The 26,000-nt window shown below is 46.7% G+C and overlaps 1 protein-coding gene across 4 annotated transcripts in view; it reads right to left on the bottom strand.

Moving 5' to 3' along the window:
* The window catches only part of SLC4A11 (solute carrier family 4 member 11), a 131,618-nt gene that overhangs the window by 83,180 nt on the left and 22,438 nt on the right, over positions 1-26,000 (bottom strand). For all 4 annotated transcript variants that reach the window (XM_088450891.1, XM_088450893.1, XM_088450892.1 and 1 more), the window contains exon 2: positions 9,996-10,046. In XM_088450891.1, coding sequence (XP_088307017.1) covers positions 9,996-10,046 — 51 coding nt within the window. The remainder of the gene's footprint in view (positions 1-9,995; positions 10,047-26,000) is intronic.

Raw genomic sequence — 26,000 nt, 5'->3', positions numbered from 1 at the left:
TTCATGGTCTTGTTACTGAGTGACATAGGCTCTGTCACCTTGCAGGGATTGCTAAAAAAACGACCCGGGGCACTCCCTATAACGTGCCGAGCAAACCAGACCAAGATATAAATAGAAGGGCAGTTTCTTACAGCGCTCACCTGCCAAACACGTGTAATCGGACGTGGAATTCAGCAAAAATATTGTTGTTTTGTTTTATTTTTTTCCTTTTCAATTAATTTTTTACTAACAGGTATGTAAGTTGTAAGGACGGAAATTCCTATGAAGCATGAGGAGGTTTGGCAATGGCTGCGTTAATAAACAGAACGGTTACCCTAAATATTTCTTTAGGGCGGGCAGCAGCGCAAAACGAGACAATTTGGGAATCACGGTGCAGGCGCTATAGGCTGTAGATACGGATAATTGAGATATATGAGGAGATTAGCCAGTACAGCTGAGGGGGGACAATTACACCGACAGGTCAGTCAGTGTTGTGCTATTAACTTATTTATCCAAGTCCTCATGGGAATAAGCACGTAACCAAGCGACCAGCAAGCTACAGCGCCCGATGGCGCGGATGGTGTCTAATCGGAGAAGTCGAGTCGTGAGCGGTTTTTCCTGAACGTTTCAGTTCAGCAACGAAGGGCGTTATCGCTGGTACCAGGTCACATATGGTCTTATGCAGAGTTCGACGCAAATCTGCCGTAATTGCTCACGTATTGAGTGCACGGAAATGCACATAGGCATCTATGCGAGCGGACCAACCCTTATCCCTGTGCTTCGTTACATAACCGTCGTCATTATCAGTGCTCAGTACCAGCAGCTCTGTCTATGGTGCAGCAGACACGTCTGAAAATGGGCGTATTAAGGCGCATTTTCGACAATGCGTAGCTCACGTTTCCTCTGACGCAACCTCTCCGAAGGTGGTCTAGGATGAGAACGCCCTATTATGCCTACTCAGCCGCAAGTGTAGACGCAACTGTAATGCGCACGACTCTGCAGCGGAGAGGAGGGCTGTCCTGCGATACATTCTGTGACTGGACACAAAGTTAAAATGAATGCTCAAGGACAGACAGTAAGTAGGCAAAATAGCAGTAATTACACAGGTGTTTGGCTTAACAAGCCATATCTAACAATGCAATCCTTAGCAGTAATCAGAAGAGAAGTGACTGCTGTGCAAGGCTCTTATAGAGACATCTGGGAACTGCATATAGTTATTTCCAAATAATGCATTGGAGAAAATAATTCCCCCCCCCCCCCCCCCCCCCCCCCAACACCTGACATTGCGGACGTGATATGAAGCAGTTCCTGACTTGACATAACACCGTGCATCCTAGTCCATCAGCATTCCCCTGGTATAGCCCCATCTGTATGTATGACAGTACAGGTGTCTGACTGACAGCTCTGTAGAACCGAGCAGGTCAGTGATGCAGGAAGGATCGCTCCAGAGAATACAGAAGCCGCCAGCGTCTCCCTATTCCATATTCCCTCTATCCCTGACTGCACACTACATAGCAGGAGGCTGATTCTCAGACAGAGAGAGAGCGGTCCCAGGAGATGGGCACCTGCACGCCGAAATCCGATTGCGGAGCTGTGGAGGAAAACTGTTGCACCAAGTCAACTCATATGTCACCCTCGTGTCACTTACACCTGCATTACCACCAGGATCGGGGGAAAAAAATAAAAATAAACCCACACATATACACTACAACAACCCACAAGTTGCAGAACTCCGGTTAAGAAGCCTCCGCAATCAACCATTTTAGTTTCTCCGAGCCTCTGCGCAGTGTCCTACAAGAGACTGACAGGCCCAACATCGCATTACAATGTGCGTACCCAACAATCACAAGTTTGTATTAATGATCTTTCCTTCTATGCTTGGCATGAGTGCTGGCAAATGTTACCGGGGCAGTTCCACCGAATAGAGTTTTGACTTTATCAGACCTCTGTAAAATCTTAAGAAAACATCTCATAAAAGGAAGAAAAAAAAAAGTAAAAACACTATAATAAAACTGAAATACACAGAAACAAAAGTAGAAGAGAGGAAGAGGGAATATATATAATAAGGAATCCAGCGTCATTCTGCAGACAGCTTTAGGGTAGCTCCCGGGCTCCATCACAGGCCTGTCCGGTCAGCGCCAAACCAGCCCAACAGTCAGTCAGCGAGAGCAGGGGTCTGCTGCATCACCCGTGAAGGGGGTCTCCCTCCCCTGCACCAGCTGTGACCGTGTGTGGTGTAGTGTGGCCCAGCAGGGGAGAGAGTGCGGGGAGACACCGGTGAGGGAGGGGGGAATGGACTTTAAGTGCTGTGAACAATGAAGACATTGCTGGAAGAAACTGAAGTACACCTGCAGCTCTTGAACCCAGGGTAGAACAAAAAGCAGATCTAGATGCAGGTGTGGATGTGTAACGACACTAGTCAGGATATTTCTATGTCCTCTGCTGGGAGCCCTCTGGGGTAAAGAGCAGAACTGATGGCTGTGCAGTATTGCAAGCAGCTGAAAAGCTGAAATATACTGCAAATGGCTCTTAGCAGCAATTGCCATAACGATGCTTATGACCGACACACACACACACACACACACACACACACACACAATCATTGCTGAAGCCTTTATCCCTCTCGCACTGAACCGCTCTATCTTACATCTAGCAGTATTTTGTGAAAACACCAATAGGTAGATTTGCAAAATGTCATTTTAGAACACACAGATATTGTAACAATCCGCTTATTCAGCAACATGAGGCGGATACAAACAAGTCTTAAGGAGCGTACACACTAGACGATATGCTCCCTGGGCGCTATCGTCTAGTGGGAAGCGTTATGAAATACTGCTGGCCGCATGGCCGGGAGCTCGAATCCCGGCAGAGTCAGGCAGACAAAAGCAGAGATCCCGGCAGCGGCAGCCCGACAGCGCTGGAAATCCTGATCGTCCTCAGGTAAGTATCTACTAACCTAACCTCCTTAGGGGTGCCTAACCCTAACCCCCCCTTCCCCGCTGCCTAACCCTAACCTCCCCCCAGGGGTGCCTAAACCTAACCCTCCCTCCTCTAACCCTCCCGGGGGGTGCGTAACCCTCCCTCATCCTAACCCTCCCGGGGGGGTGCCTAACCCTAATTCCCCCCCGGGAGCTCTAAACCTAACCCTCCCCCCCCCCCCCGCAGCTGTCCGCTCTCGACGCCCAGCATCCCTTCGATCGGGATGTCAGGCGCCGGTCTCCCAGCGTCAGAATAATGACAGGCGTCTAGACTTAGACGCCTGTCATTTAACCCTCGCTGGGATAAAGCAGTCGGGAAGCCGGCTGTCGGGCTTACGTCAGCCGGCTTCCCAACTGCATCCCCGTCTAGTGTGTCCCTGGCAGGGAGTGCTCAATGTCGTTCATGACACTGAGCACACCCGCTGAGCGATATCATTAACGATATCGTTCAGCACCGGGCTCTCTCCCCCATTCCCCAACCTGACGATATCGTCAGGTTGGCCTGCATGTTTGCTCGATGAACGACAATGACGAACGACCCGCGGGAACACGCATCGTCGTTATCGTTCATCGTTTTGGTGTTAAAACATGGACGATATACTGAACGATAACGATATTGTTATCATTCAGTCGTCCACTTTATCGCCCAGTGTGTACGCACCTTTACTAAACTTATTTCCTTGCTGCCAGTAATAAATACCCAATAATTAATTTTTCATCATATATTCGGTCACTTTGGGCTTAATGTAATGTAACAAGAAGAAGAGCCCCTGGATACAGATTAAAAAAAATTGTGCACCTATCAAGGTACATCAGGGACTCCAAGTAAATGAGAAGCAGTGCAGGAAACATTAGACCACAGCCTATCAATGAACTAGGAATTAGTGATATTGCTGTACGCTGCCTCCATGCCACGGGGACTTGTGTTATTTTGCCCCCTACCTTTTGTCCTGCCAGTCACTGTCATGGCTCATGCATGGGTTTCATAAACTAAAAACAGTACCAAGAATACCCTGCAATCATTTACTAAACCAAGCATGCGGCAACCAGACGCATTTCAATCCATCACCAAAACTGTATTTCAAACAAAACGCTGTACTCATAATTAAGTCCCATCATAGTCTACATGTTAAAATGAAAATGGGCCTCAGACTGCACACCCTGAATAATAAAATATATATATTCAGGGTGTGCAGGCCCATTTTCTACGTAATCCAATCAGTGCATTGCTTTGCAAACCTGAAAGCTTGAGACACTTTCCACTCTTATTACATTGGTTTAGAGCATGGAGTCTGGCAATGTAATATGCACACCAGTCAGAGGGACAATATAGGTAAGTCCTGCAAATATTAATACTGTGTAGTGCAGCTTTGGATCATTTTTGGGGCGTGGGTCCTCCTGGATTGCTTTGGTTGATCTGCCTCAGGGCACCACATTATAACACATTTTTCCTTTACAGCACATTTTAACGTTTTACTGTCTGTTTTTTTATATATGTATTTCACTTTTTTATTTTTATTCTTTATATGCACCTGCTCTTAACCATTTCCTTTACACTTCACTTTTCTTATTAGAGCGGTGCCTTGGGGCAGCTTGGCTGGGCCAGTTTGGGGGGTGTCCTGCGCTCTGGATTTGAACCCTAGTATGTTAGGGACCTACCCTACAGAGGTTACCCGGATATGGTGGGTAAGCCCATAACCTTGGCCAAGATTATGCCAAAAACCTCTATTTACTGCAAAAATTTATTTATTTATATATAATCAGTTAATTTGGAGCTGTGTACTTGTCTTTCTTCTTTTTGTGTATATTCAGTTTAAAATGATCAGAAATAATTATTTGACTTCCATTCAATTCTTCACAATTTGGTTGTACAATAATCCACTGACGTTTTACTGCCCCTTTAAACGGCAGACAAACCCTAGTGTAAAAGGAACACGGTGCGGAGACATTCCAAGGGAGGATTTGCATACAGGAACCTAAATTTAGATATTGCTGCTGCAATGATGATGAAACAGCAGTTCCGCCTGTTAGCAGAGAGACACATGGATATTAAAATAGGAAGTTTTGTGTGCGAGTACATCTGACAGCCTCCAATGAGGTTACACCCACTGAAGATATGTTTACGCTTACAGGGCAATTATTAAATAGAGCAAAGGGCATTTCAGACATTAATCACCAAATCAGTGTTGTGACTATGAAGACAGTTTAATGCTTTACATGCTATTGGCAGGATTCCCGTGCCGGTGTAAATATTTCATGTGAGAAAAAAACAAAAAAAACACACATTATGTAATAACTCAAAAACACCAGAAGGCAAAAAAAAAAAAAAAAAAAAAAGAGTTATTTGTAACATAAATCCTTTAACATTGCTGTGGCTGTTTAAAGGAGATTCCTAGGTCTGTAAAAAACTTAGAGCAGGCCTACCTGCAGGTCTCCAGCTGTGATCACATAACAGTTCATGCTGGGACTTGTAGTCCCACAGCAGGACCAGAATATGCCTCTCTGCCTTACACTCATCTGCCCTGGTGAATGTGGTTTGATATGTGCTACAAACAAAAACCAGTTGCCCAGTACAGACTGGCACATTACGCAGTAACACGCATTTCACATGTCCCAGGTTATGCTCAGAGACATAAACGAGTGAAATAAATAAATACCAACAAACATGAAGGAATTCCGATGTAAACAGCGAGATGGCGAGATACAAGGATATACAGAAAACATGTGCGGCGTACAGGGTGAGCAGGGGTCAGATGACAAGAGATCTCGTATCCACAGGATGAATGCGAGACACGTCCTGCACAACAGTCTCCTCAATCTAGTGCAGGGGTTCCCAACCACAGTCCTCAAGGCACACTAACAGTCCATGTTTTAAGGATAGCCATACTTGAGCACAAGCAACTTAATTATTACCTCAGTTATTTTGACCCATCTGTGCTTTAGCATGGATATCACCAAAACCAGGACTGTTAGTGTGCCTTGAGGACAGAGGTTGGGAATCACTGATCTAGTGTGACAGGTCAAAAGCTGAGCAAATTGGTCCACACATACAGATGGAGTAGGATGTAGTTCCACTATGCATACAGGGCAATATCTGCAATTCCATTCATGTAACGGGCCTGTAAGCCACCCAGAATTATTGCCCCCACCGGAGTTACCATAAAATATAGGAACTAAGGGCCTGATTCAGAGCCAGACGCTATTTGCGCTCGCTCAGAAAAAGGGGCCGGCTATTTAAATTGAGCGCTCGCTCTTTGCGGTCTGTTGACGCCTCTATGTCTGAGCGAGCGAGCGAACGAAACATGCACTCGCTATTTTGTAAAGACGACCCCTGGCCGCTCGCATCCTACGTCATCTCCGCTATTTATTAGATTAATCGAGTACATCGAAAGGCGTCTGAACTGCTCGCAGTGCTTGTGGTTGGATTTTCCTACCGCAATCATGCGAACAGTTCAGGCTAAGAAACAACCAAGTGACGTGGTCGATGACGCTGCTTTGTTAATTATGCACACCCTTAAAACGCACGTTTTGACCTTTTGGCACGCCTGCGTTCGGATCTCCACTCCCCGTTTTCAAGCACCTTCCCCTGTTACCACCCACAAACGCCTCATCCTGTCACTCAAATTAGCAGGCACTCGCTATTTTGCGAGCGCACAATTTCCGACTGCAATGACTGGTTGGCGCATGCGCATTACGACCCATACGCATGCGCAGATGTGCGAACATCGCTCGGAGCGAAAGAGCAGCCGCTTACGAGCGGCTCTGAATCAGGCCCTAAGTGTACCCCCCCACCCCAAAAAATGCTACATGGCCTGAAAATGATAATGGGCATAGAAACTATTTATCTGCAGCTCTAATGTGCATGTTTTATTGGTAAAGCTATTTCCTGGCTGCCAAACTACATAAACGGTCTCAGCCCCTTTTAATTATTAAATAACAAAATGTCATAAAATAAATTAAACAGTAAGTGAAGCCACAATTTAACATGGACACATATGAAAGACTGTATTACATATCAGGATAATAAATCTAGAATAACTATTATATATATACTTCATATGTGATCAACCCCCACCCGTCGTAGCTTACCCTGTGAGGAGAGCGCCAGGTCTCTAACCGATCCAGCAGAGTGTGAGTGACCGTCTTCCAGTCCTGCTCTACAGAACAGCGCAGTGCGGACTTTTTGTTTTACATTTTCATATATATGAAGATAAAAATTAGTGTCTCGTCTCCAAGAGAGATTTGGTACATATAAAAGGTGCTAAATATTAGCAAATCCTCAGAAGAAGATTCTGTCTCATCTCTTACACAATTATTTATTACCCGTTATTGATATAGCGCAAACATATTCCGCAGCGCTATCCAGAGAATATTTGGCCATTCACATCAGTCCCTGCCCCAGTGGAGCTTACACTCTATGGGCCTGATTCAGAGGCGCTCGCAGAAAGCGAGCACTCGCTCTGAATCAGGGCGGGCGCTTGGTTTTTAAGTTGCGGCCTCTTGCATAGCTGTGGGTTACCACCCACAGCTTATGCTAGCGGCCATGATGATGGTCGCGATGGTCAAGACCATCGCGACCATCGGGCTTGCGACGAGACCCTTGTGGTAGGGTCTCGTGGCCGCAAGTCCCAGAGAGCTTTTGGCTATAACAGAGCCGCAAGCTCTCTCACTGACGTCACCGGTGAGGTCAGTGAGGCCGCCCACAAACGGCAGGCGTTCGCCTCCGTTTGTGAAGCCACCCCCCGGCCACGCCTACAAAAGGGGTCGAGCTGTCGATCAGTATCGACAGCCGCCCCTTTTGTAGTGAGTCCCGGAGCGAGCGCTTTTTGCGCTCACGGCGTGCGCACTGGCCCACCATCGACCCGGTTGCGAGCGCACAGCGCTTGCGACCGGGTCTGAATCAGGCCCTATATTCCCTATCGCATGCGCACACACATACACACTAGGGGTAATTTTGTTGGGAGTCACCTACCAGTATATTTTTGGAGTGTGGGAGGAAACCGGAGCACCCGGAGGAAACCCACGCAAACACAGGGAGAATATACAAACTCCACACAGTTAGGGCTGTGGTGGGAATCGAACCCATGACCTCAATACTGTGAAGCAGTAACGCTAACCATTACACCGATGCATAAAGTTTGTCATCTTGCCAGCAGGGATCTCCAGCCTCTCTCTACGTCTGTTATTACCCAGTCTGGCACAATATAAGTAAACTAGTGATGTGCGGGTTCGGATTTACTCAGTTCTTAATCGCCATTTTACCGCAAGTTCGGATTAGTTCGGATTTATTTTATTGGCTATCCAAAACAAGTGATAGCCGATAGCCAATAAGATGCCGTTTTGAGATCCGAGTAAATCCGAACCCGCTCATCTCTAAAATAAACGTTAATAAATTGATAATATGACGGGAAAGAAAAAGGTTAAAGATACCAAGCACAGCAGGTCAGTTATGCTAGCTAGGATATCACTGTGTGTGTGAGTATACAGAGCATTCTGTTACCTAGGAGACGGTAAGCCCAGCAATCCCACACTGGTAATGAATACAGTTGGGGAAATAAAACACTAATTTAGCTGCTTTTTATCTTCGTAGAACAGTAATCTCATAAAACAAAAAACAAACTAATAATAATAATGATTCATAGTGGGTTTACGTGATCTGGGAAGTGTGGGACAGCGACACCCCCTCCCCCCCATGCTCTGAGAGTGTCTGTGTGAGAATGAGATGTAAGCTGCACAAATCCGTATTTCTCCACCATATAATGCATCTGATTATGCGGTCATGTGCTTTCATCTCCCGTCATTTGATGGGCCTTGGTGGAAGTCACGGCACTTATTTCTAATTAGTCGGATGGGGAGACACTTTACAGCTAGTTCAGCCAACTTGAAAAGGCCGGCGGTCGTCATTCATCTCAGCCTCCGTCCCGCGCAGAAAGTCTCACAGCCGGGAGAAGATTGCTTGGGAGACCCAGTAGAACTGCCGGGCTATTTCCATATCAAAGCAGGGCTCGTACACCACATAAAGACAGGGACATCCTCACAAACAAACCGCTCGGCAACGGTTTAGGATCCCAACGCCGGGAACTAATTGGCTGTAATCAGCTGCTGCTGACTCGCTGGGCCATTCAGCTGCTGCGGCCCACAGGGGTTTGTAGTCATCCCGGCAGGTTGGGAAAGTCATGTCTGGGACGTGGTACCATTAACTACTGTGCAGTATTAAAGATACAACTCAAAGCGGTTTTATCATGACAGCAAAGTGCGCTCTGCAGGCCCAACGGAAGCATTAAAATAGGGACTGCAATAACTGGGCCAACTTGCAGCCAATGCTTAAGGTGCATACACACGGAACGATATATCGTTACGATACGAACGATGATGATATCGTTCAACGATATATCTTTACGTGTGTATGCAATGAACGACATACGATGCGCGCTCCCGCTGGACGATAACGATATCGTCCATCGGGCATGCATGCACGCCAATCTGGACGATATTGTGTATTTTCCATAGGGGTTTGCGATCGTTGTTCGTTCATCGTTGGTGATATCTTTGGTGTGTGGATGAACAATATCGTTCATCCAGCACACCAGGAATTTCAAAGGTAGATCGTTCAGCGATATCGTTCGATGAACAGATCGTTCCGTGTGTACCCAGCATTATATCAATACCGATGATACACTCAGTGCATCATTATACTCCACTTGTGGTCAATTGTCACTATTTTAGGAAAAAGGGGAATAGACACCGTGGACTCCATTCGGCATGTACGTGTATGTGTCAGCCATACTGTAGTCATTTAAAAAGAAAATAATAATAATTACTATACACACTATTTATCTCTAACACAGCTGTGAAGTGTGCTGCAGACATTCTGGGTGTGGAGCCCCTGCCCCCTCTGACCACAGGTACCCGGTGCCCGCACTGATGGTATAAGAGAGGTGCAGGACCAGTTTGGTGCCAGCAGTATACTTTGCATGGTCTGTGGCCTTACATAAACCCATATTAATAAATAGAATAAAATGGCCGCTGCAGACTTACCAGTCTCTTCAAAAAAGTATCCATTCCTGGACATCGCTGCCGGGGGGGACTCTGCGGAAATGAGAAGAGACAGGGAGTAAGTCCTCCTTTATTTGCTTAAGAAAATGCCAAATTGTACAAATACTGAAATAAAATGTTTTTGTTCGCTTCTGTTCTATGCTGCCAGGTGGTTGTACAAGTGCCCTGTGACCTTCTCCCACCATTACTATTATGAAAGATAACTACCCTCTATTCCACAACCACCAACAACACTCCTAGCACCCTGTGCCACAGCCACCACCCCTAGTACCCTGTGCCACAGCCACCACCCCTAGTACCCTGTGCCACAGCCACCACCCTGTGCCACAGCCACCACCCCTAGTACCCTCTATGCCACAACCACCGACAACACTCCTAGCACCCTGTGCCACAACACTACCTCTAGCACGCTGTGCCACAGCCACCACCCCTAGCACCCTGTGCCACAGCCACCACCAACAATCCTAGCACCCTGTGCCACAGCCACCACCAACACCCCTAGCACCGTGTGCCACAGCCACTGCCAACACTCCTAGTACCCTCTGCCACCACCAACACCCCTAGCGCCCTGTGCCACAACGCTACCTCTAGCATGCTGTGCCACAGCCACCACCAACACCCCTAGCACCCTGTGCCACAGCCACCCGCCCCTAGTACCCTGTGCCACAGCCACCACCAACACTCCTAGCACCCTGTGCCACAGCCACCAACACCACCCCCAGCAACCGAACCGGTGCTACAGCAACAACCCAAACAAGAATCACACTGCTACTGTCCCCACAGTACAGAGATTCCCTTGTTAACTAATCAAATATTAAACAGTACATGCATAAACCTAGGACTCTAAATGATATCTCGTGGCAATGGTAAAGAATAAATGGGCAATTCTGGCACATTCCAATGGTCTGATCCCAGCAGACAGAACTGATGGTACAAATGTCCCCGATAGTCCACACAATCCCTCCAGGACCCTTTGATGACTGGTAATGCAGGCTGGAGGCAGGCAGGCAGGCAGTACCCACTACTGGCTGGGCACAGAACCAGTCACCAGGGTTCTCTCATAACGCAGGACTCTGAGCCTTCTGTTCCCTGGTTAGTTCACTGCAAGCGGATACACAACCTCAGGCTTTGTGTGTTACATGACGCGACCCATCTGAGTCAACAGACTAACATGCAAATCAGCCCCCTCTGACATCACTCAGGAATAGAGTTACCAGGCACACGCCAAGCAGGGAAACACAATATACTGCATTCAACAGATACAGGGGGAAATGTACCAAGTTTTGGAGATCATCTCTCTCCACTTTATTAAAGTACCAACCAATCAGCTCCTAGCTGTCATGTTACAGGCTATGTTTGACAGGAGCTGATTGATTGGTACTCTATAGATCTCCACTTTATCTCTCTCCCAAATTTTTGTACATCTCCCCCACAGTTTGGAATTGTCCTGCAAAGAACAATTTCCAATATGTGTAGTGGTTGCAACATGGCCCCAGCCCAACGATCCCTATGAGGGAGGGATAGTTAAGTCCTCATCGTATTAGCAGATACTACATGTATAAACACTGGAGAGGTTAAACAGATAAATAATACAATACACATAAGCCAGCCTAAGTTAAAAAATGACAATATACAGTATAAACATGTTATTTAAATGTAATATTATAGGGCTGATGCGGAGGTGATCGCACGGCGGAAAAACGCTGCACATGCTCCAGAAAGGAGCGCACGCAAGTATGGATGAAGCAGTGCCGTACACGTTTCAATCGCATCTACAGTCACGACTGAAAAGGGGTAACTGGGCGTCCTCAGAAAGGCAGACTCCATGGAGTACGTGACGGCGGAACCGCGGGCTACGCAGGCCTGGGCGCATGCGTGAAATGTTTATTTCCAGGCATAACTTCTGCACTTGGGGCCCGTATTCAATTAGACGCGAAAAGCCGTTTTTCACAAAAAAGTATCGCGGATGACGTCACTTTGCCAGGCGGAGACTTTACGCCACATTCAATTCCAAATAGTGTTCGCATATGCGAAAATTCAATGCAATGTAATAGGCGAATAGGTGGTCGAAAAAAAAAGTGCAGAATTGCGGTTTTGGGGTGCAAATGTTGGAAAACCACTCAGCACCCTTGGCACAGCCCCCCAAAGCTTAACTGCATCAAAAAATCCCTAAAAAAAAAAAAAAAGAGGAACCCCACAAAAAATTACTTTGAAAATTGGGGCAAAAAAGTGCAAAGTGGGGGTACAAATTTTTAAACTAGCGAAATCGACTATTGGGGGCTCTGCAAGTATGGGGGAGGTGTTTTTTTGATTGCAGGTGCTCGGTGAAGGTGCGTTTTTTTAAACTTTATTTTTGCGACTTTAAACCATGCTTGCGCCCATTTTCAAGTACCCCAAATTTGACAGGACAACTTATTTTCTCCCAAAATAAAAAAAAACTGCTTAATGCTATTCTTCACCACTTGTGCAAAGTCGCTAATTAGAGGCAACTGACAGCACTTAAGTAACCCAAATAGCTTCACTAGGGCTATTCGGGGACATCTATATTGATCCCCAATGTTAGTGCGTCTTTTGGGGGGTGTTAGGCTGATTTCCCCAGTTTTACACGCACTTTTCGCCTGTTTGAGTTTCGCCGGGAAGTGTTATCGCGTCCTTTGGAATTGAATAGGGCAAATAGCGGGGGCTCGCCAGATAACTTTCCGCAGAAAAAACTCGCGATGTAGGCGAAAAGTGCGGCAGGCGAAACCTTTCTGACTTTTTTGCGGCTAATTGAATACGGCCCTTGGTATAGGATATATGTAAGAGCACACTGAATATGAAGGCGAATAGAAAAAACCAGTGTACCGATAGGGGGCGCGTGCACCGGGAAATGCCATGGCGAATATGAAAAATATAATGTCCCTTACACACAGTACGGGAAGAAAATACTCCCGAATTCCATCAAACACTTCATCAAGCCCGATAGGATTTATTAATGTATGTAGCCCTTTGTCACCATGACTGGCATTAGGGGGGGCATAGGTTGGAATTATAACTCCTTATTTGTGCCCACCCTGTGCCAGGCTCCCTATGCGGCTCTCAGCCTAATCTCACACCTCAGTCTTCAGGGGCAGATACTCCCTCTCTCTCTCCGGGCATCAGCCGGCTGCCTGTGGCAGGGTCAGGTCTCCTTGTGGCTACTGTCTGTTCTGGGCACCATCTCTAACGGTCACTAACTGCCACTCAGCGCCAACCCTTCATGGCGATTCCCACCCATCCGAGTTGGCGCTCCAAAAAAAGCTGCAAAATGTCACCTCAGGACCAAAAGATTCCAGAAGGGACAATGGGCAAAAGATGCAGGTAGGTGAAGGACTCTAGGACACACCAGATACCCTGTATCTCAGTAAGATACACCTATGCCTACCACATGCCAATAGATATAAATAAATAACAAACAACTTATTTTTATCTATTAGGAAGATCACTCAAACCTTCTAAAAAAAAAAAAGTGGAGGTGTTGCCCATAGCAACCAGATTGTAGTCTCTCTCTAATACATTGTACAAAATGATAGCTGCAATCTGATTGGTTGTTATGGGCAAGTTTTCATTTTTTAAGTTTGCTAATTCTCCCCCTATTACCGTTTAAAATTTCTCTGACATCTCCCCACAGTCCCTAAAAACACGCTTTACGCCCCGATGGGTTTTAAAATTGTAAATATTTAGATATTTGACTAGAATTTTTCCTTTTTTTTTTTTTTTTTAATTAACCCCCTACATTCAGAATGTCGACAGGTTCTGAGGGGGAAATGTAATAGTTTTTTTGGGGTGCTCTTAGTAATGAGCACCTGACAGAGCAATTAAATTTTTGCTCCGATCTGGCGCGGATGTCACATGCACCCTCAGTTCTGCTCACCGCCTCCTGAGGGGACGAGCAGAAATGTGCAAAAAGGTTGGCTTTTGGGCGCCCACAGGGCACTTTTCGCGTCACGCCCATTAGTTTAGACGGGTATGGCTGCTTTGCAAGGCTATACCCAGTGGTTTTGGGCGTGACAAGCGGGATAATTAATGGGCGTCCACAACAATTGAATTTCTCCGTCAGGCGCCCATTAACTATCGCCGCACAAAACAATTGAATGTTGACTGTCAGAATGTCAATAGGTCGACAATCCATATGTAGACCTGTACTAAGGTCGACATGGTTAAAGTGGTGTTGACATTCTGAAAGTGTTGACATTTTAACCATGTCAACCGTAATCCAGATCTACATATGGATTGTCGACCTAATCACATTCTGTCAACATTCAAAGCGACTTTGGCCCACGTCACAATGGTGACCGGCGTCAGGCGGGAGGGAAGAGAAGATCCCTCCCCCCGGATAAGAGGAACGGTGCCGCAGTTGCCAGTGGGAACAGTGGAGCTCATTCAGACCCTCTCGCTAGGTGCGTTCACTCGTTTGATGTGAATGCAAATTCAGAAAAGTGACGGCAAGTCAGGCGATCGCACAGCAAGGCATAAGCACGCCCACTGTGTCCAGGCATGCGATCGGCCTGTGTATGCAGACGCCCACCAGTCTATCTTAAGACACCCACTTGCGCATGTCATCTCCTGGAAGTGTATGCAACCATCGGTACATCGGTGGCGAACGCAGCGCTTGTGGTTGACTATACCCTACCGCAAGCACTGAGAGCACTTCAGTGTAAAATACAGCCAGGTGACGTGTACTATGACGCTGCCTCTTAAGTTATGCACGTATTTGAAACAACGTTAAAACACTCAGACACGCCTGCGTTCGCACCTCCACTCTCCCCGTTTCTAGGGGCCTGTCCCTGTCACCACCCACAACTGGCTTCTCCTGTCACTCATTTTACAGGGTAGTCTATGCTCGGCGAGCGTACGCTTCCCGATCTCACGCACTGCGATCCATGAGCACAATGAGAGCCATCGGCAGCTACGAGCAAATGCATCCTCTCGAGAGGGTTTCAATCAGCTCCTGTGACTGACAGTCGCCTACGAACTGTAAAGAGAGGGGTCCTCCTGCGTTTGTGGCCACCTGTCACTGGGCACCCTCCTGTGTAGCCAGCAAATGGATGCTGTTCAAAAGTAAATAAATAAAACGGTCCCGCCAAAATTTGGCCGGTATCTGAGCACTGTTTAAAAAATAATCTGTGTCAAAAAATTAATTATTGGGCAGAATCTGTGCATTGTTTGTTGCGATGGCCCCCATCGGGATGCCAGCCGGCTGGCAAAATGTTCTGAGGAGAACACCGATTTTATAAATCTACGTTCTTTTTCAAGGTGATTAAAAAAAAATAAAAAAAAAACAACCTGGTAACTTCGCAAACAACTTCTATCGTCTGTGTGACGAGAGCGACGTTCTAAGCGAGACGCAAAACTCCTCCAGCCCTCACTGAAACGCTGGTTGTTTTTAAGGGGACGCGGCCTGAGCGGTTACAGGAAACTAAAGCAAATCATTTATACGAGCTGGCTGCATTCCTTCACGAGCGGCTCTCGTACTGGGGCAGATTTATTAAATTCATATGCTTGAAGGCTTGTAATAAACCCGCCAGCAGACATTTATTCCTGGATTACTGATCACAGGCTGTGCCCCTCAAAAAAACAAAAACACAACACAACACGCATTCCCTGGATGCTTCAAAGCTGGAACCAGATGAAGTGCCGCAGGCGTTTAATTAGGGAGACACGGTCGGGGGATATTCACAATTGCACACCGAGGAGCTAAAGTACTAGTCGGACTTCTTCTCAGTCCCTCCAAGCTGCAAACTTCATGGCATGCTTCTAGTCACAGGGAGAGAGAGAGAGAGAGAGAGAGAGAGAGAGAGAGAGAGAGAGAGACAGAGAGAGAGACAGAGAGAGAGACAGAGAGAGAGACAGAGAGAGAGACAGAGAGAGAGACAGAGAGAGAGACAGAGAGAGAGACAGAGAGAGAGACAGAGAGAGAGACAGAGAGAGAGACAGAGAGAGAGACAGAGAGAGAGACAGAGAGAGAGACAGAGAGAGAGACAGAGAGAGACAGAGAGAGACAGAGAGAGACAGAGAGAGACAGAGAGAGACAGAGAGAGACAGAGAGAGACAGAGAGAGACAGAGAGACAGAGAGACAGAGAGACAGAGAGACAGAGAGACAGAGAGACAGAGAGACAGAGAGACAGAGAGACAGAGAGACAGAGAGAGAGAGAGAGAGAGAGAGAGAGAGAGAGACATTATTCATTGTTACAGTCAATAGAAGTATTTGGAGGTCCATCGTTATTGTGACCACTGGGGGCGCTGTTGCACTGAGTGTACATAGGTAGTGTCAGGTGTGGTGAATCCTGCACCGTGGGCTATTTTAGCGCCAATTTCAGAAACTCCATCCACAACTATGTGTTAGTGTAGCAGTAATTAAATACCCATCCAAAATTACACTCAGTTTAGAAAGCTGAATAGCAGGCACGCACTCCTGACTGGGGGACTCTTTCCTCCAGACCGCAACAATCCTAAGACAAATTTCAAGCAGCAAATCTCATAAAAAAATTTTTAAAAAGTTGTTGTTTTTTTCCCTCTCTCTTTAAATAGCAAGTAAAGTACCTTTTAAATCGGTATCACATTTTCAAAATCTCTTTGGTAGGAAAGGAAATATGGCTGTCAGATACAGACAGTTTGTACACACCACACACACACCTTGTCATGTGATGGCATAATGGAAGTGAAAGAAGGCAAGGATGTCACTAAGATAGAGCTCAGATGGTAATCCCAAAGTCTCCCTGCTCACTACATCAAGTGCACTGTGGCTGCCATGATACCTACATTAAAAAAAAACATCTGCAGAATTATCAATTACAAATAGTAGCCTGAAGACACAAAAAAGGAAAAAAAAAAAACTTTTCATGGGGTTGCCGTTTTATTATTATTACAATATGTATTGAGAATATATTGGATGGGGGGTCATTGATACAAGGAACACTAAGCCCTCAATACCAGCATGATTAATTATGAGCCATGAAGGGAAATATACATGGTTTACGGTTTCCCGTATCAATAGAGATTTGCTTAAAAAAACTACATAGAGCTCAAACCTCTCTCACATCTTCAGGACCTTATCCTAATTGGATTAACTACAGATCAAAAAAAAAAGAGACTGCAGTTATTTGAGCTACTGTGACATCATGGCCCCGCCCCTTGAGTATGAATCACCAATCCATTTCTGCACAATACAGGTGTTATTCATTTTATGTCTGCTGATAGAGAAGCTCCACCTCCTCTCTCTTAAAATGGCAGCCTGCAGCAAAAGAGAGAGAACATGGTGGGCTACACTTAGACTACACAAAGCTCCACGTGATAGCATGCAAGTGGCTTTCTCCACATGGCGTTGCATGAAGTCAGTTAGAGAAAGACCGGATTATATTGTGTCGATGTTATCGCTGACGCACAATAGAACAACCTATCAATTTACTAAAAACTAGTGACATCACAGAGATACTTTATAGGGGGTAGGTGGTCCCCCAGGGAGTAGATCAACAGCCATTTCGCATGGTTCCTGAGCCCACAAATTTTCTGCCACTATGGCGGGAAAATGATGAGTAAGGAGGAAGAAGCTGAAGATAAGAAAGACGTGTCTAACCATCAATAATACCACACCAAGATCAAGACCTCGGAGTCATGTGAATACCCGCCTGCGATATTGAATGGCGTAATACAGCCCCTCCCCGTAGAAAATAAACAATAATGTCATTCCTCTCCTTCAATCAACTCCCCCACCTCCTCCCTCCGTCTCCTTTATCACGCAAGTCTCCCATCCCAATGGCGGCACCCACCTAAATAATTGGCAGTCCATGTCCCAGGCAGCGTGGAGAGCAAAGGTCATGATTTCACGTGCAGAAACGGGGGGAGGCCTTGTGCGGCCATCTTGTTTCCTATTTCTGCAGGTAGAGTCCCAGGTCCTCTCCAGGATTTCATGCAGCACAATCCGGCAACACAACCTTGGCTTATGTGACCGCTTGCTGCTGTGCCGCTTGGTTTCACAGGTCGGCAATGAAGGACTCCTTGGCAGGAGGCAACCAGGACCTGTCTGCTACTCACTATTGTTCTGGAAATCCTCTCAGGAGGTCTCTACCTCTTGAACCGAACACCTTGCCAGTGAACTGCATGCACAGACAGCCGCTATCTCGGCCTTCTCCGATATCAAACGTACAAGACGCATTCCTTCCCCACGTCACGAGAATATGTCAGTCAGTATGTGAACGTGTTGGGGGGGCATAACCAGTAATGGATGGAGAACTGTAACTGCTCTAAAGCTGGGCATCCACTATACAATTATCTGTCAGATATCTGTCCAGTCTGGCTGGTTGAAAACCTGGTAATGTACGGGAGCAAATGACAGTCGATCATATGGTTTTAAACACTGAAAAAAAGGACAACAAATATTGTTCAAATTGGTTACATTTGTGTGTTTTAACCAATTTGTCTGAAAAACCATTTTTGGCTATTTTCCAGTGTTTGTGAGCAAATAGACCAGGCCTGGCCAACGTGTGGCTCTCCAGCTGTTGTGAAACTACACATCCCAGCATGCCCTGCCACAGTCTCTAATAGCAAAACTGAAGCAGTGCATGCTGGGACTTGTAGTTTTACAACAGCTGGAGAGCCACAGGTTGGCCATTCCTGAAATAGACGATTGTCATTTGCTCCCATACATTACCAGGTTTTCATTCCAACCAGCCAGATTGGACAGATATCTGACAGATAATTGTATAGTGGATGCCCAGCTTTAGTCTTCACCTACTGAGACACAGTAGGTGCGGGGTGCTAGAATGAAGACTGTCACAACGCGTGCAGTTCCCGTTTCCTGCCTGGGGTGTCGCTCTCTTCCCTGGTGCTTCTAGAGAACTCAGCTGATGCAGCAATCTATTGAGGTACAGCAGTCTGTGTGCTAGAAGCACCAGAGCACAGCGCGGCACTCTAATCAGGAAAGAGGAACTGCACAGGTTTTAAACAAGTCCAGGGGGTGCTAGACTGAACACTAATTGAGAGACACGCTAAAATAACTTCCTAGAGATCGGTGGGACGGCACTAGCAACAATGGCTGCTTGGAACCAGGTCGCAGTTCTGCATTTCCATTTCATGCAAGAGACAAAACTTCCAGCACACGATGCCGGTAAGAGGCCACGTTGTCCCAGCTCATTCACACCATGCAGAGCTCAACCTATTCTCTGTAATGACAGGTTATGGAATGTTCCCCGGCTGATACACTCCTATGCTGCTATTTTCTGCTGCACCCTGGTGCTTCAATCACCTGCACATTCTCAGAAAGACGCCTATTTCTAATAAAACAATCAATCGCCATTCGCATGGCTGCTTGTACCTGTGGCCACGTGTATAAAGCATTGGGGCTAAAGAGGATTGGAATGCAAGCCTAGTGGCCGAGTGCACCTTCCGTGTTTTTGGAACTGGCAATGCAGAGACGTACGCACTTGCGACTGAGGAAGCTTACCTGGGCGGTAATGGAGCGTTCTGACCTAGGCGATGGTCTGAAGGGGCCGTGTCGGGCCATCTGCTGGCTCTGCAGAGCTGGACAACTCTATGCCCGTTTCCAGGCGTATCACGTGCGTGAATCTGCTCCGAGGGGTACAGATAGAGGGGCGAGCACATTGCAGGATGCGAATAGCTCCGCATACATACAAATATATAGGCATTTACTAAAATGTACACAATGCAGGACACACATGCATCCCGTTTACACCCAACTCCGCGTTAGCCTCAATGTCTGAAGAAACCTCTGAAGCCCCGGGGCTACACGTATAAAATATAGGCTACTATTAATTAGGGATGTGCAGGCTGGGTTTTACTCGGATTTACTCGGTTCTTATCGCCACTTTACCGCAAATTCGGATTTAGTATATTGGCTATCCAAAACACATGATAGGCGATAGCCAATAAAATGCCGTTTAAAGATCCGAGTAAATCCGAGTAAAACCGAACCAGCTCACCCCTACTATTAATAGGACTCAGATTCTAAATTGGATTTTTAGGTATTGCTCCCCTCATCGATCAGTGCCACTGGGGGTTTCATTTGTAGTCACCTGTTTCCAGGCCAGGGTGCACTGTGAGCAGCAAATGATGTAGGTGACTGACTGACTGGGGGAAATCTAAGAGGCCGCAGAGTTACGATTTCTTCCCCCACAACTTTAACAGAAACCTGATCCTTCTGACGCAGCATGAAGGCCAGACTCCAATGTAAGTGGCCACTCAGGCCCAGAGTTGTACTAAATGAGAATTAAGGGCTATAGTGACAATTTACTACTCTAGGGAAACGTCATTAAGCCAACAGTCAGTCATATAAAGGCTAGCACGAAAATGGCACCTGGGTGAAATTAGGTAAACTTAAATACAGCGTGTTGCTTGCTGGCACTCCCTGCCCCCAGTCATTCCGCACGTCCCACAATGAGTTTACTGATTAGAGGATGCTTTGGAGCCTAAACATCGAATGGGATGTTCACTGCCGATTACGCACGCAGTCTGGCTCCGATGATATGCTAATCTATTGCGATTGATATGCCGTCGCAGCACTACATAAAGACGCCCACCGTACCTTACACATCCGTAATTTTTAGCAAGACTGCGAAACCATCGGTAACAGAGTAACATCGAAGCCTCACGCACACTGGCACAAGCTCTGACCTTACTCAGAAGTTGCTCACCTCATCGCATGCACTGAGCAATCGAGCTGCGTACCGGCATCGCAGTGGATAATTCATGCACGCCTCCTGAAACGGCATTCGAACACACTGGCAGGCCTGCGTATCGTCGACCAGCACTCCCCCCCCCGTCACCACCCACAAACGTCACTTCCCGTCAATCGTATGTCTGTGCAACCGAAGTCCCGATTGCAGTGGAGCGTTCGCACACGTGTGTACTGCGATGCATACGCAGATCGCAACAATCGGCCGATTGCGTGTGCGCAATCGCAGCTGTGATCAGTAACGGATGAGGCCCTAGGAGCGAGCTTTGAGAGTTCAAACGAGACTAGTTGGAGCAGAGGGGAGAGGGGGGGTTGATCTAGTGCAGGGGTCAGGTAACTTTACCATTTACCCCAAAATATATTTAGATACGCCGATGTTACCCCCTTGATTTGAAAGGAAGGAAATCATATAGTAGTGGCCCCATATAATGCCCCTGTAGTAGTGCCTCCGTATAATGCCCCTGTAGTAGTGCCTCCGTATAATGCCCCTGTAGTAGTGCCTCCGTATAATGCCCCTGTAGTAGTGCCCCCATATAATACCCCTGTAGTAGTGCCCCCATATAATGCCCCTGTAGTAGTGCCCCCATATAATGCCCCTGTAGTAGTGTCCCCATATAATGCTCCTGTAGTAGTGCCCCCATAGTTATGCCCCCACATGCCCCTGTAGTAGTGCCCCCATATAATGCCCCTGTAGTAGTGCCCCCATATAATGCCCCTGTAGTAGTGCCCCCATATAATGCCCCTGTAGTGCCGCTTGTACAAAAAAAAAATCACTTACCTTAATCCCCGCTCCTGCATCCGCCGCCGTCCTGTCCGCCCGGCTGCTCCTCGGAGCTATGGGAGAGACGTCATGACATAGTGCGCATGGAGAGAGGCGGAAGCTGAAGTTCAGAAGAGATCTCCAGCCTCCGGCTAACGCGGCGCTGCAGGGAAGGAGCCAGACGCCTGCTGGTAATAACATCTCAGCGGGCGTCCGGCTTAGAGCCTCCCTGCGGCACAGCCGGGCATGCATATTAATCATTCTATATTATAAAATGATTCATATACATGCCCGGCCTACTCTCCATTACCCCCAGAAATTTAATTTTCACCCCATGTGGGGTAATTTACCCCTGTTCCCCGACCACTGATCTAGTGCCTCAAGTCACTCCCCGCGAGAAACAGTCAGGTAAATACATTTATTTTAAGTTACAGAATTTCACCAAAAGCTAGTTGAGGGTGGAGGCAGCCTTTCATAATGAAATGAAAAAAAAACAAAACACACATAAGACGCCTCATTAAACCACTTTACACAATAAAGAAACGAAACTGTACTTTTCAAGAGAAACCAATTTCCGTATGTTTTTGAGTTTGTGCGGCAGCTTCTGGCTCCTCGGTGCACAGGAGGAAGTTTGGAGGACAGCTCAGCAGCGGGTTACCCTACAATTAACCTACGATTTCCTGGCTTGTCCACCCGCTGCTGTGCTGTGTGCAGACGTCACAGGCCACAGAATTAATTAGGGCTTTGTTGACATCCAATGATTAAATTATTACAGGGATAAAGTTTCTCAAGTCGAGCTAAAGAGACAGGAGAAGTTTTTTTTGGCAAAGAGCAACGTCGGGTAGAAAGAGACTGCTTGCGCCTGAACGCAGGTCTACAAATCGGAGGTAGATCGCGGCTGGTGAAGCATTCCTAAAAGCCAGGCGTCTCGTAACAGCCTCATAGGGGGATGTGGCCTCATAAAAGACGTCTAATAATTGGGTAATTACTGTAGATGGCATATCAAGTCCTCAACATAACAACTATAATCGGGGGCAGTCAGGAGAAACACAATCTCTGATGTTCCATTTCGCCCTCCCGCGCGGCACATATAGAGGAGTCCCTCTACAAATAGCGGTCAGATGGCGAGAACGATCATTCTGCTCCGTGGACCAGTGGTGTATAGGGCCGGTGATGCCTAAAGCCAATTCCTGGCTGCAAAAAAATGTAATTGCAAAACGAGGCCAACCTAAGGAAAATCTCACTCATCTGTAAATTACGCTTACCGTCCTGTTATCAGCATCATTCAGAGATAATAATGTAACACTCAAGTACCGATGGGAGACCTCTACATCCTCCCTCTTCCTCCTCTCTCCTGTCTTCCGCCTCGTCTGCAACACTCCAAACACAAATCGGAATTTTTCAATTCCATATTCATTAAACGGGGAGGCTTAGGGAACGAATACTGCTGTACTGGCTCTATCTTAATAAGTAAACGTGCTGTAACGCGCACTTGGTAAAAAGGTTATTCAAAATACCATTAAGTTACGTGAATTATGTTCCTTGTAGCATGACTGTAATTACAGAGAACAGAACAAGTTTGGCGCTAGGGCGCAGCAGGGAATTTCACGCGCTCTCCATGCGTAAGATCTTGACATTACACTATACAGAAAAGTAATGGCAGATTGATGATTCATCGTTAGGAGAGTTAAGGCCGGTGCACACTAGACGATGTCTAGTGTGTATCGACCTCGTTAGCGACGGGACATCGGCAAGTGCGTACACACTTGCCGATGTCGGCAGCAACCAAGCAAAGGCGGGGGGCCATGCTGCATTCAACAGCATGGCCCTCGCTAACTATGTTGCCCGTCAGACCTGCATGCAGGTCCGAGGAGCGATGGTGCAGAGGAGACGCGGGAGCGCACATAGTCAGCGACATAGCGGGAACACACTGGCCGATGTGCCCGATATGTCGTACCGATTCGCCGAATAGGACGACATATTGCTTAGTGTGTACCCGCAATTAAACTGGTGACTTTTTAGTTCTATCAACTAAGACCAAAGGAAAAATATGTATAGGAAGCGGGTACAAGATTCCATGGATCTGGTGTGCTTAAATCTTGCAAGGATCCCCTATACCCGTTTGGACAGCTGCGGCAAGGAGCTCCCGCAGCTATTTAACACACCGCGCTGTTTGAGCGCGCTAAGGATTTCTCCTCGCACCCCCCTGGGGATGCGAGGAGAAATCCGACCAAAGTGCCGGGCAGCCCAGCTGTTTTTCTGCTTAGCGCAGCGCTAACAGCAGCGCGCCCGGCACTTTGGTCAGAGAATGCCGGTTAACGCGCCTTAACACCCTTGTTAAGGCGCGATAACCGGCATTCTCCGACCACATAGCGCCCTGAAATTGCGTTGAATTGAATCACCCCCATTGATCAACTTGGCGATACTACATTTTACAAATTGATTAAAAACAGGTCATTTAAACAATTTGATTTGCTTTTTCAAAAATCGCAAATATGGAATTGAATGAATACAGATGTGTCCTCCAATATCTAGCCTTAATACGCCACGCAGAGCGACTTGAGGGAGCCGCCAGGTCCCGTGCTACTCTGCTAGCGTTGGGCATCTTCTTTTGCCAAATATGCGTCTAAGGGCTGGATTCAAATAGCCGAGAAAAGCCGAGCCGCAATGTTTGCGCCTGTTTTTAGGCGATACTTTTTCCCTGCGCGATCCCGCTCATCTCCGTATTAAATTCCAAAAATACACAAACACAGAAACACGCAAAATTGGCGAATAGCGAAACTGGCGAAAAGCACCTAAGATTATGTGGAAGTCAGTCTGTACCCCAGAAAAAGCTGCACTAACATTAGAAATCAATATAAAAGTGTCCTAATAGCCCTAATAACAGTGTTTTGTGTTCTTAAAGTGTCAGTATTGGCTGTTATATGCATAAGTGCTGAAAAATGATAGAAATCAATTTCTTTTGTGAAAAATAAGTACCGAGGGATAAATTTGGGGTACATGAAAACGGGTACTAGCATATTTTGAAGTTTTTAAAGTGAAGATTTATAAAATCTTAAAAATACACCTGCTGCAGCCTGGTGCAATCCCAAAAACACCAGTCTCATCCATATAGTCCAACAAAGTACCAGACCCCCCATTTTATACACATTTTCGCCACAAATATGGGGGTCTTCTAAAAAAAAAAAAAAAAAAGTGTACTTTTTTTTTGTGACCGATTAGGGAGGATGACCAAAGGGTTCTGGCCACATATTTACACCCCAAAATAGAGATTTTGCACTTCCAATTCGCCTGCCTATACATGGAGAAAACCTTTTGCCTGTTTATTTTCCGCTTAGACGTAAACTCCGGGAATTGAATAGGGCGAAATTTTTAAAACAGGCGAAGTCCAAATCGGCAAAAAACTTTTCGCCAAACCAGGCTTTTCGCCTCTAATTGAATCTCAGCCCTAAGTCGCAACTAGGACGCACCAGCAGACTGTGCTGATTAATTTTATATAGGACACAGAAAGGCGTGGGGGTCAATACAATTAAATGTGACGCAACGTTGCATGTCATAGCGCAATGTACAGCGAGCGTATATCACCCGTACATACGGTAGCCCGCTATTGTGCATTTACCTGCGCAGCAGTATGAGGGTGCGAGGTAAAACGCGCAAAGTAGGGGCCATGATGGGTGTCTTATCGGCATTCAAATGCCGTCATAAGGTCACATGGTCAGCGCAAGTGTGGAATTGCCAGACTTCAATGGCACAATGCACTATCCGATCAGTTTCAATATGCCTCTTATACTGTAGATGAGGACTTTACAGCTAATCCGACCGGATTTATGATCAATTTCTAGTCACCTGATCTTAATGATTACAGACAATGTATAGAGGTGTAATGTGTTATCTGTACGCACCGGGCAGAATGGTAAAAACGCTTGTATTCAGCGCCTGCGGTTACTAGTGGCCAGACACCGCGCTGGAGACAGAAGCCTCTGCTGATTGTATCGGCTTTTAATTGCATCTAAATGCAAAGGTTGTTAGTGAGACCCTCAGAGAGAATAGGGAGACAGAGGAATGGAGGAGTGTGACTGAAAGGTGTAAGGAATGGATATTAATGGTACCAAATGTGTGTACAGGACCAGAGCAGATTGTGCAGACAGGGAAAGGCTTATAACGTCCCAGCACAAGGTCATCACTCCTCTGTATGGAAGTCCGAAACTTATGTTCTCACATTTATCATGCCCTATTCCCTTACTGAAACATACATTGATAATATGGCTCCATTTATTAGTCACAGGGTCAGACTCTTAGGGGCATATTCGATTAGGTGCGAAAAGTACGGGACTTCTCGCCGTCATCGCTGGTTTTCCATGCGGAAAAGTATCGCGCTCGTCCCCGCTTATCCCCGTATTCAATTAGAAATCAGCGAAAACGGGTCCCGGAGGATTCGGACCTGGCAAAAAGTGCTGTCAGATTTGGGGAAATCCACCTGACAGCCCCCAAAAGATGCACAGACATTGGGGCTCACTA

Source organism: Taudactylus pleione, unplaced genomic scaffold, assembly GCF_031769625.1.
Source record: "Taudactylus pleione unplaced genomic scaffold, aTauple2 ptg000533l, whole genome shotgun sequence".
NCBI lineage: Eukaryota > Metazoa > Chordata > Amphibia > Anura > Myobatrachidae > Taudactylus > Taudactylus pleione.
The sequence above is the reverse complement of the archived record's forward strand: the minus strand, read 5'-3'. Positions and strand labels throughout refer to the sequence as shown.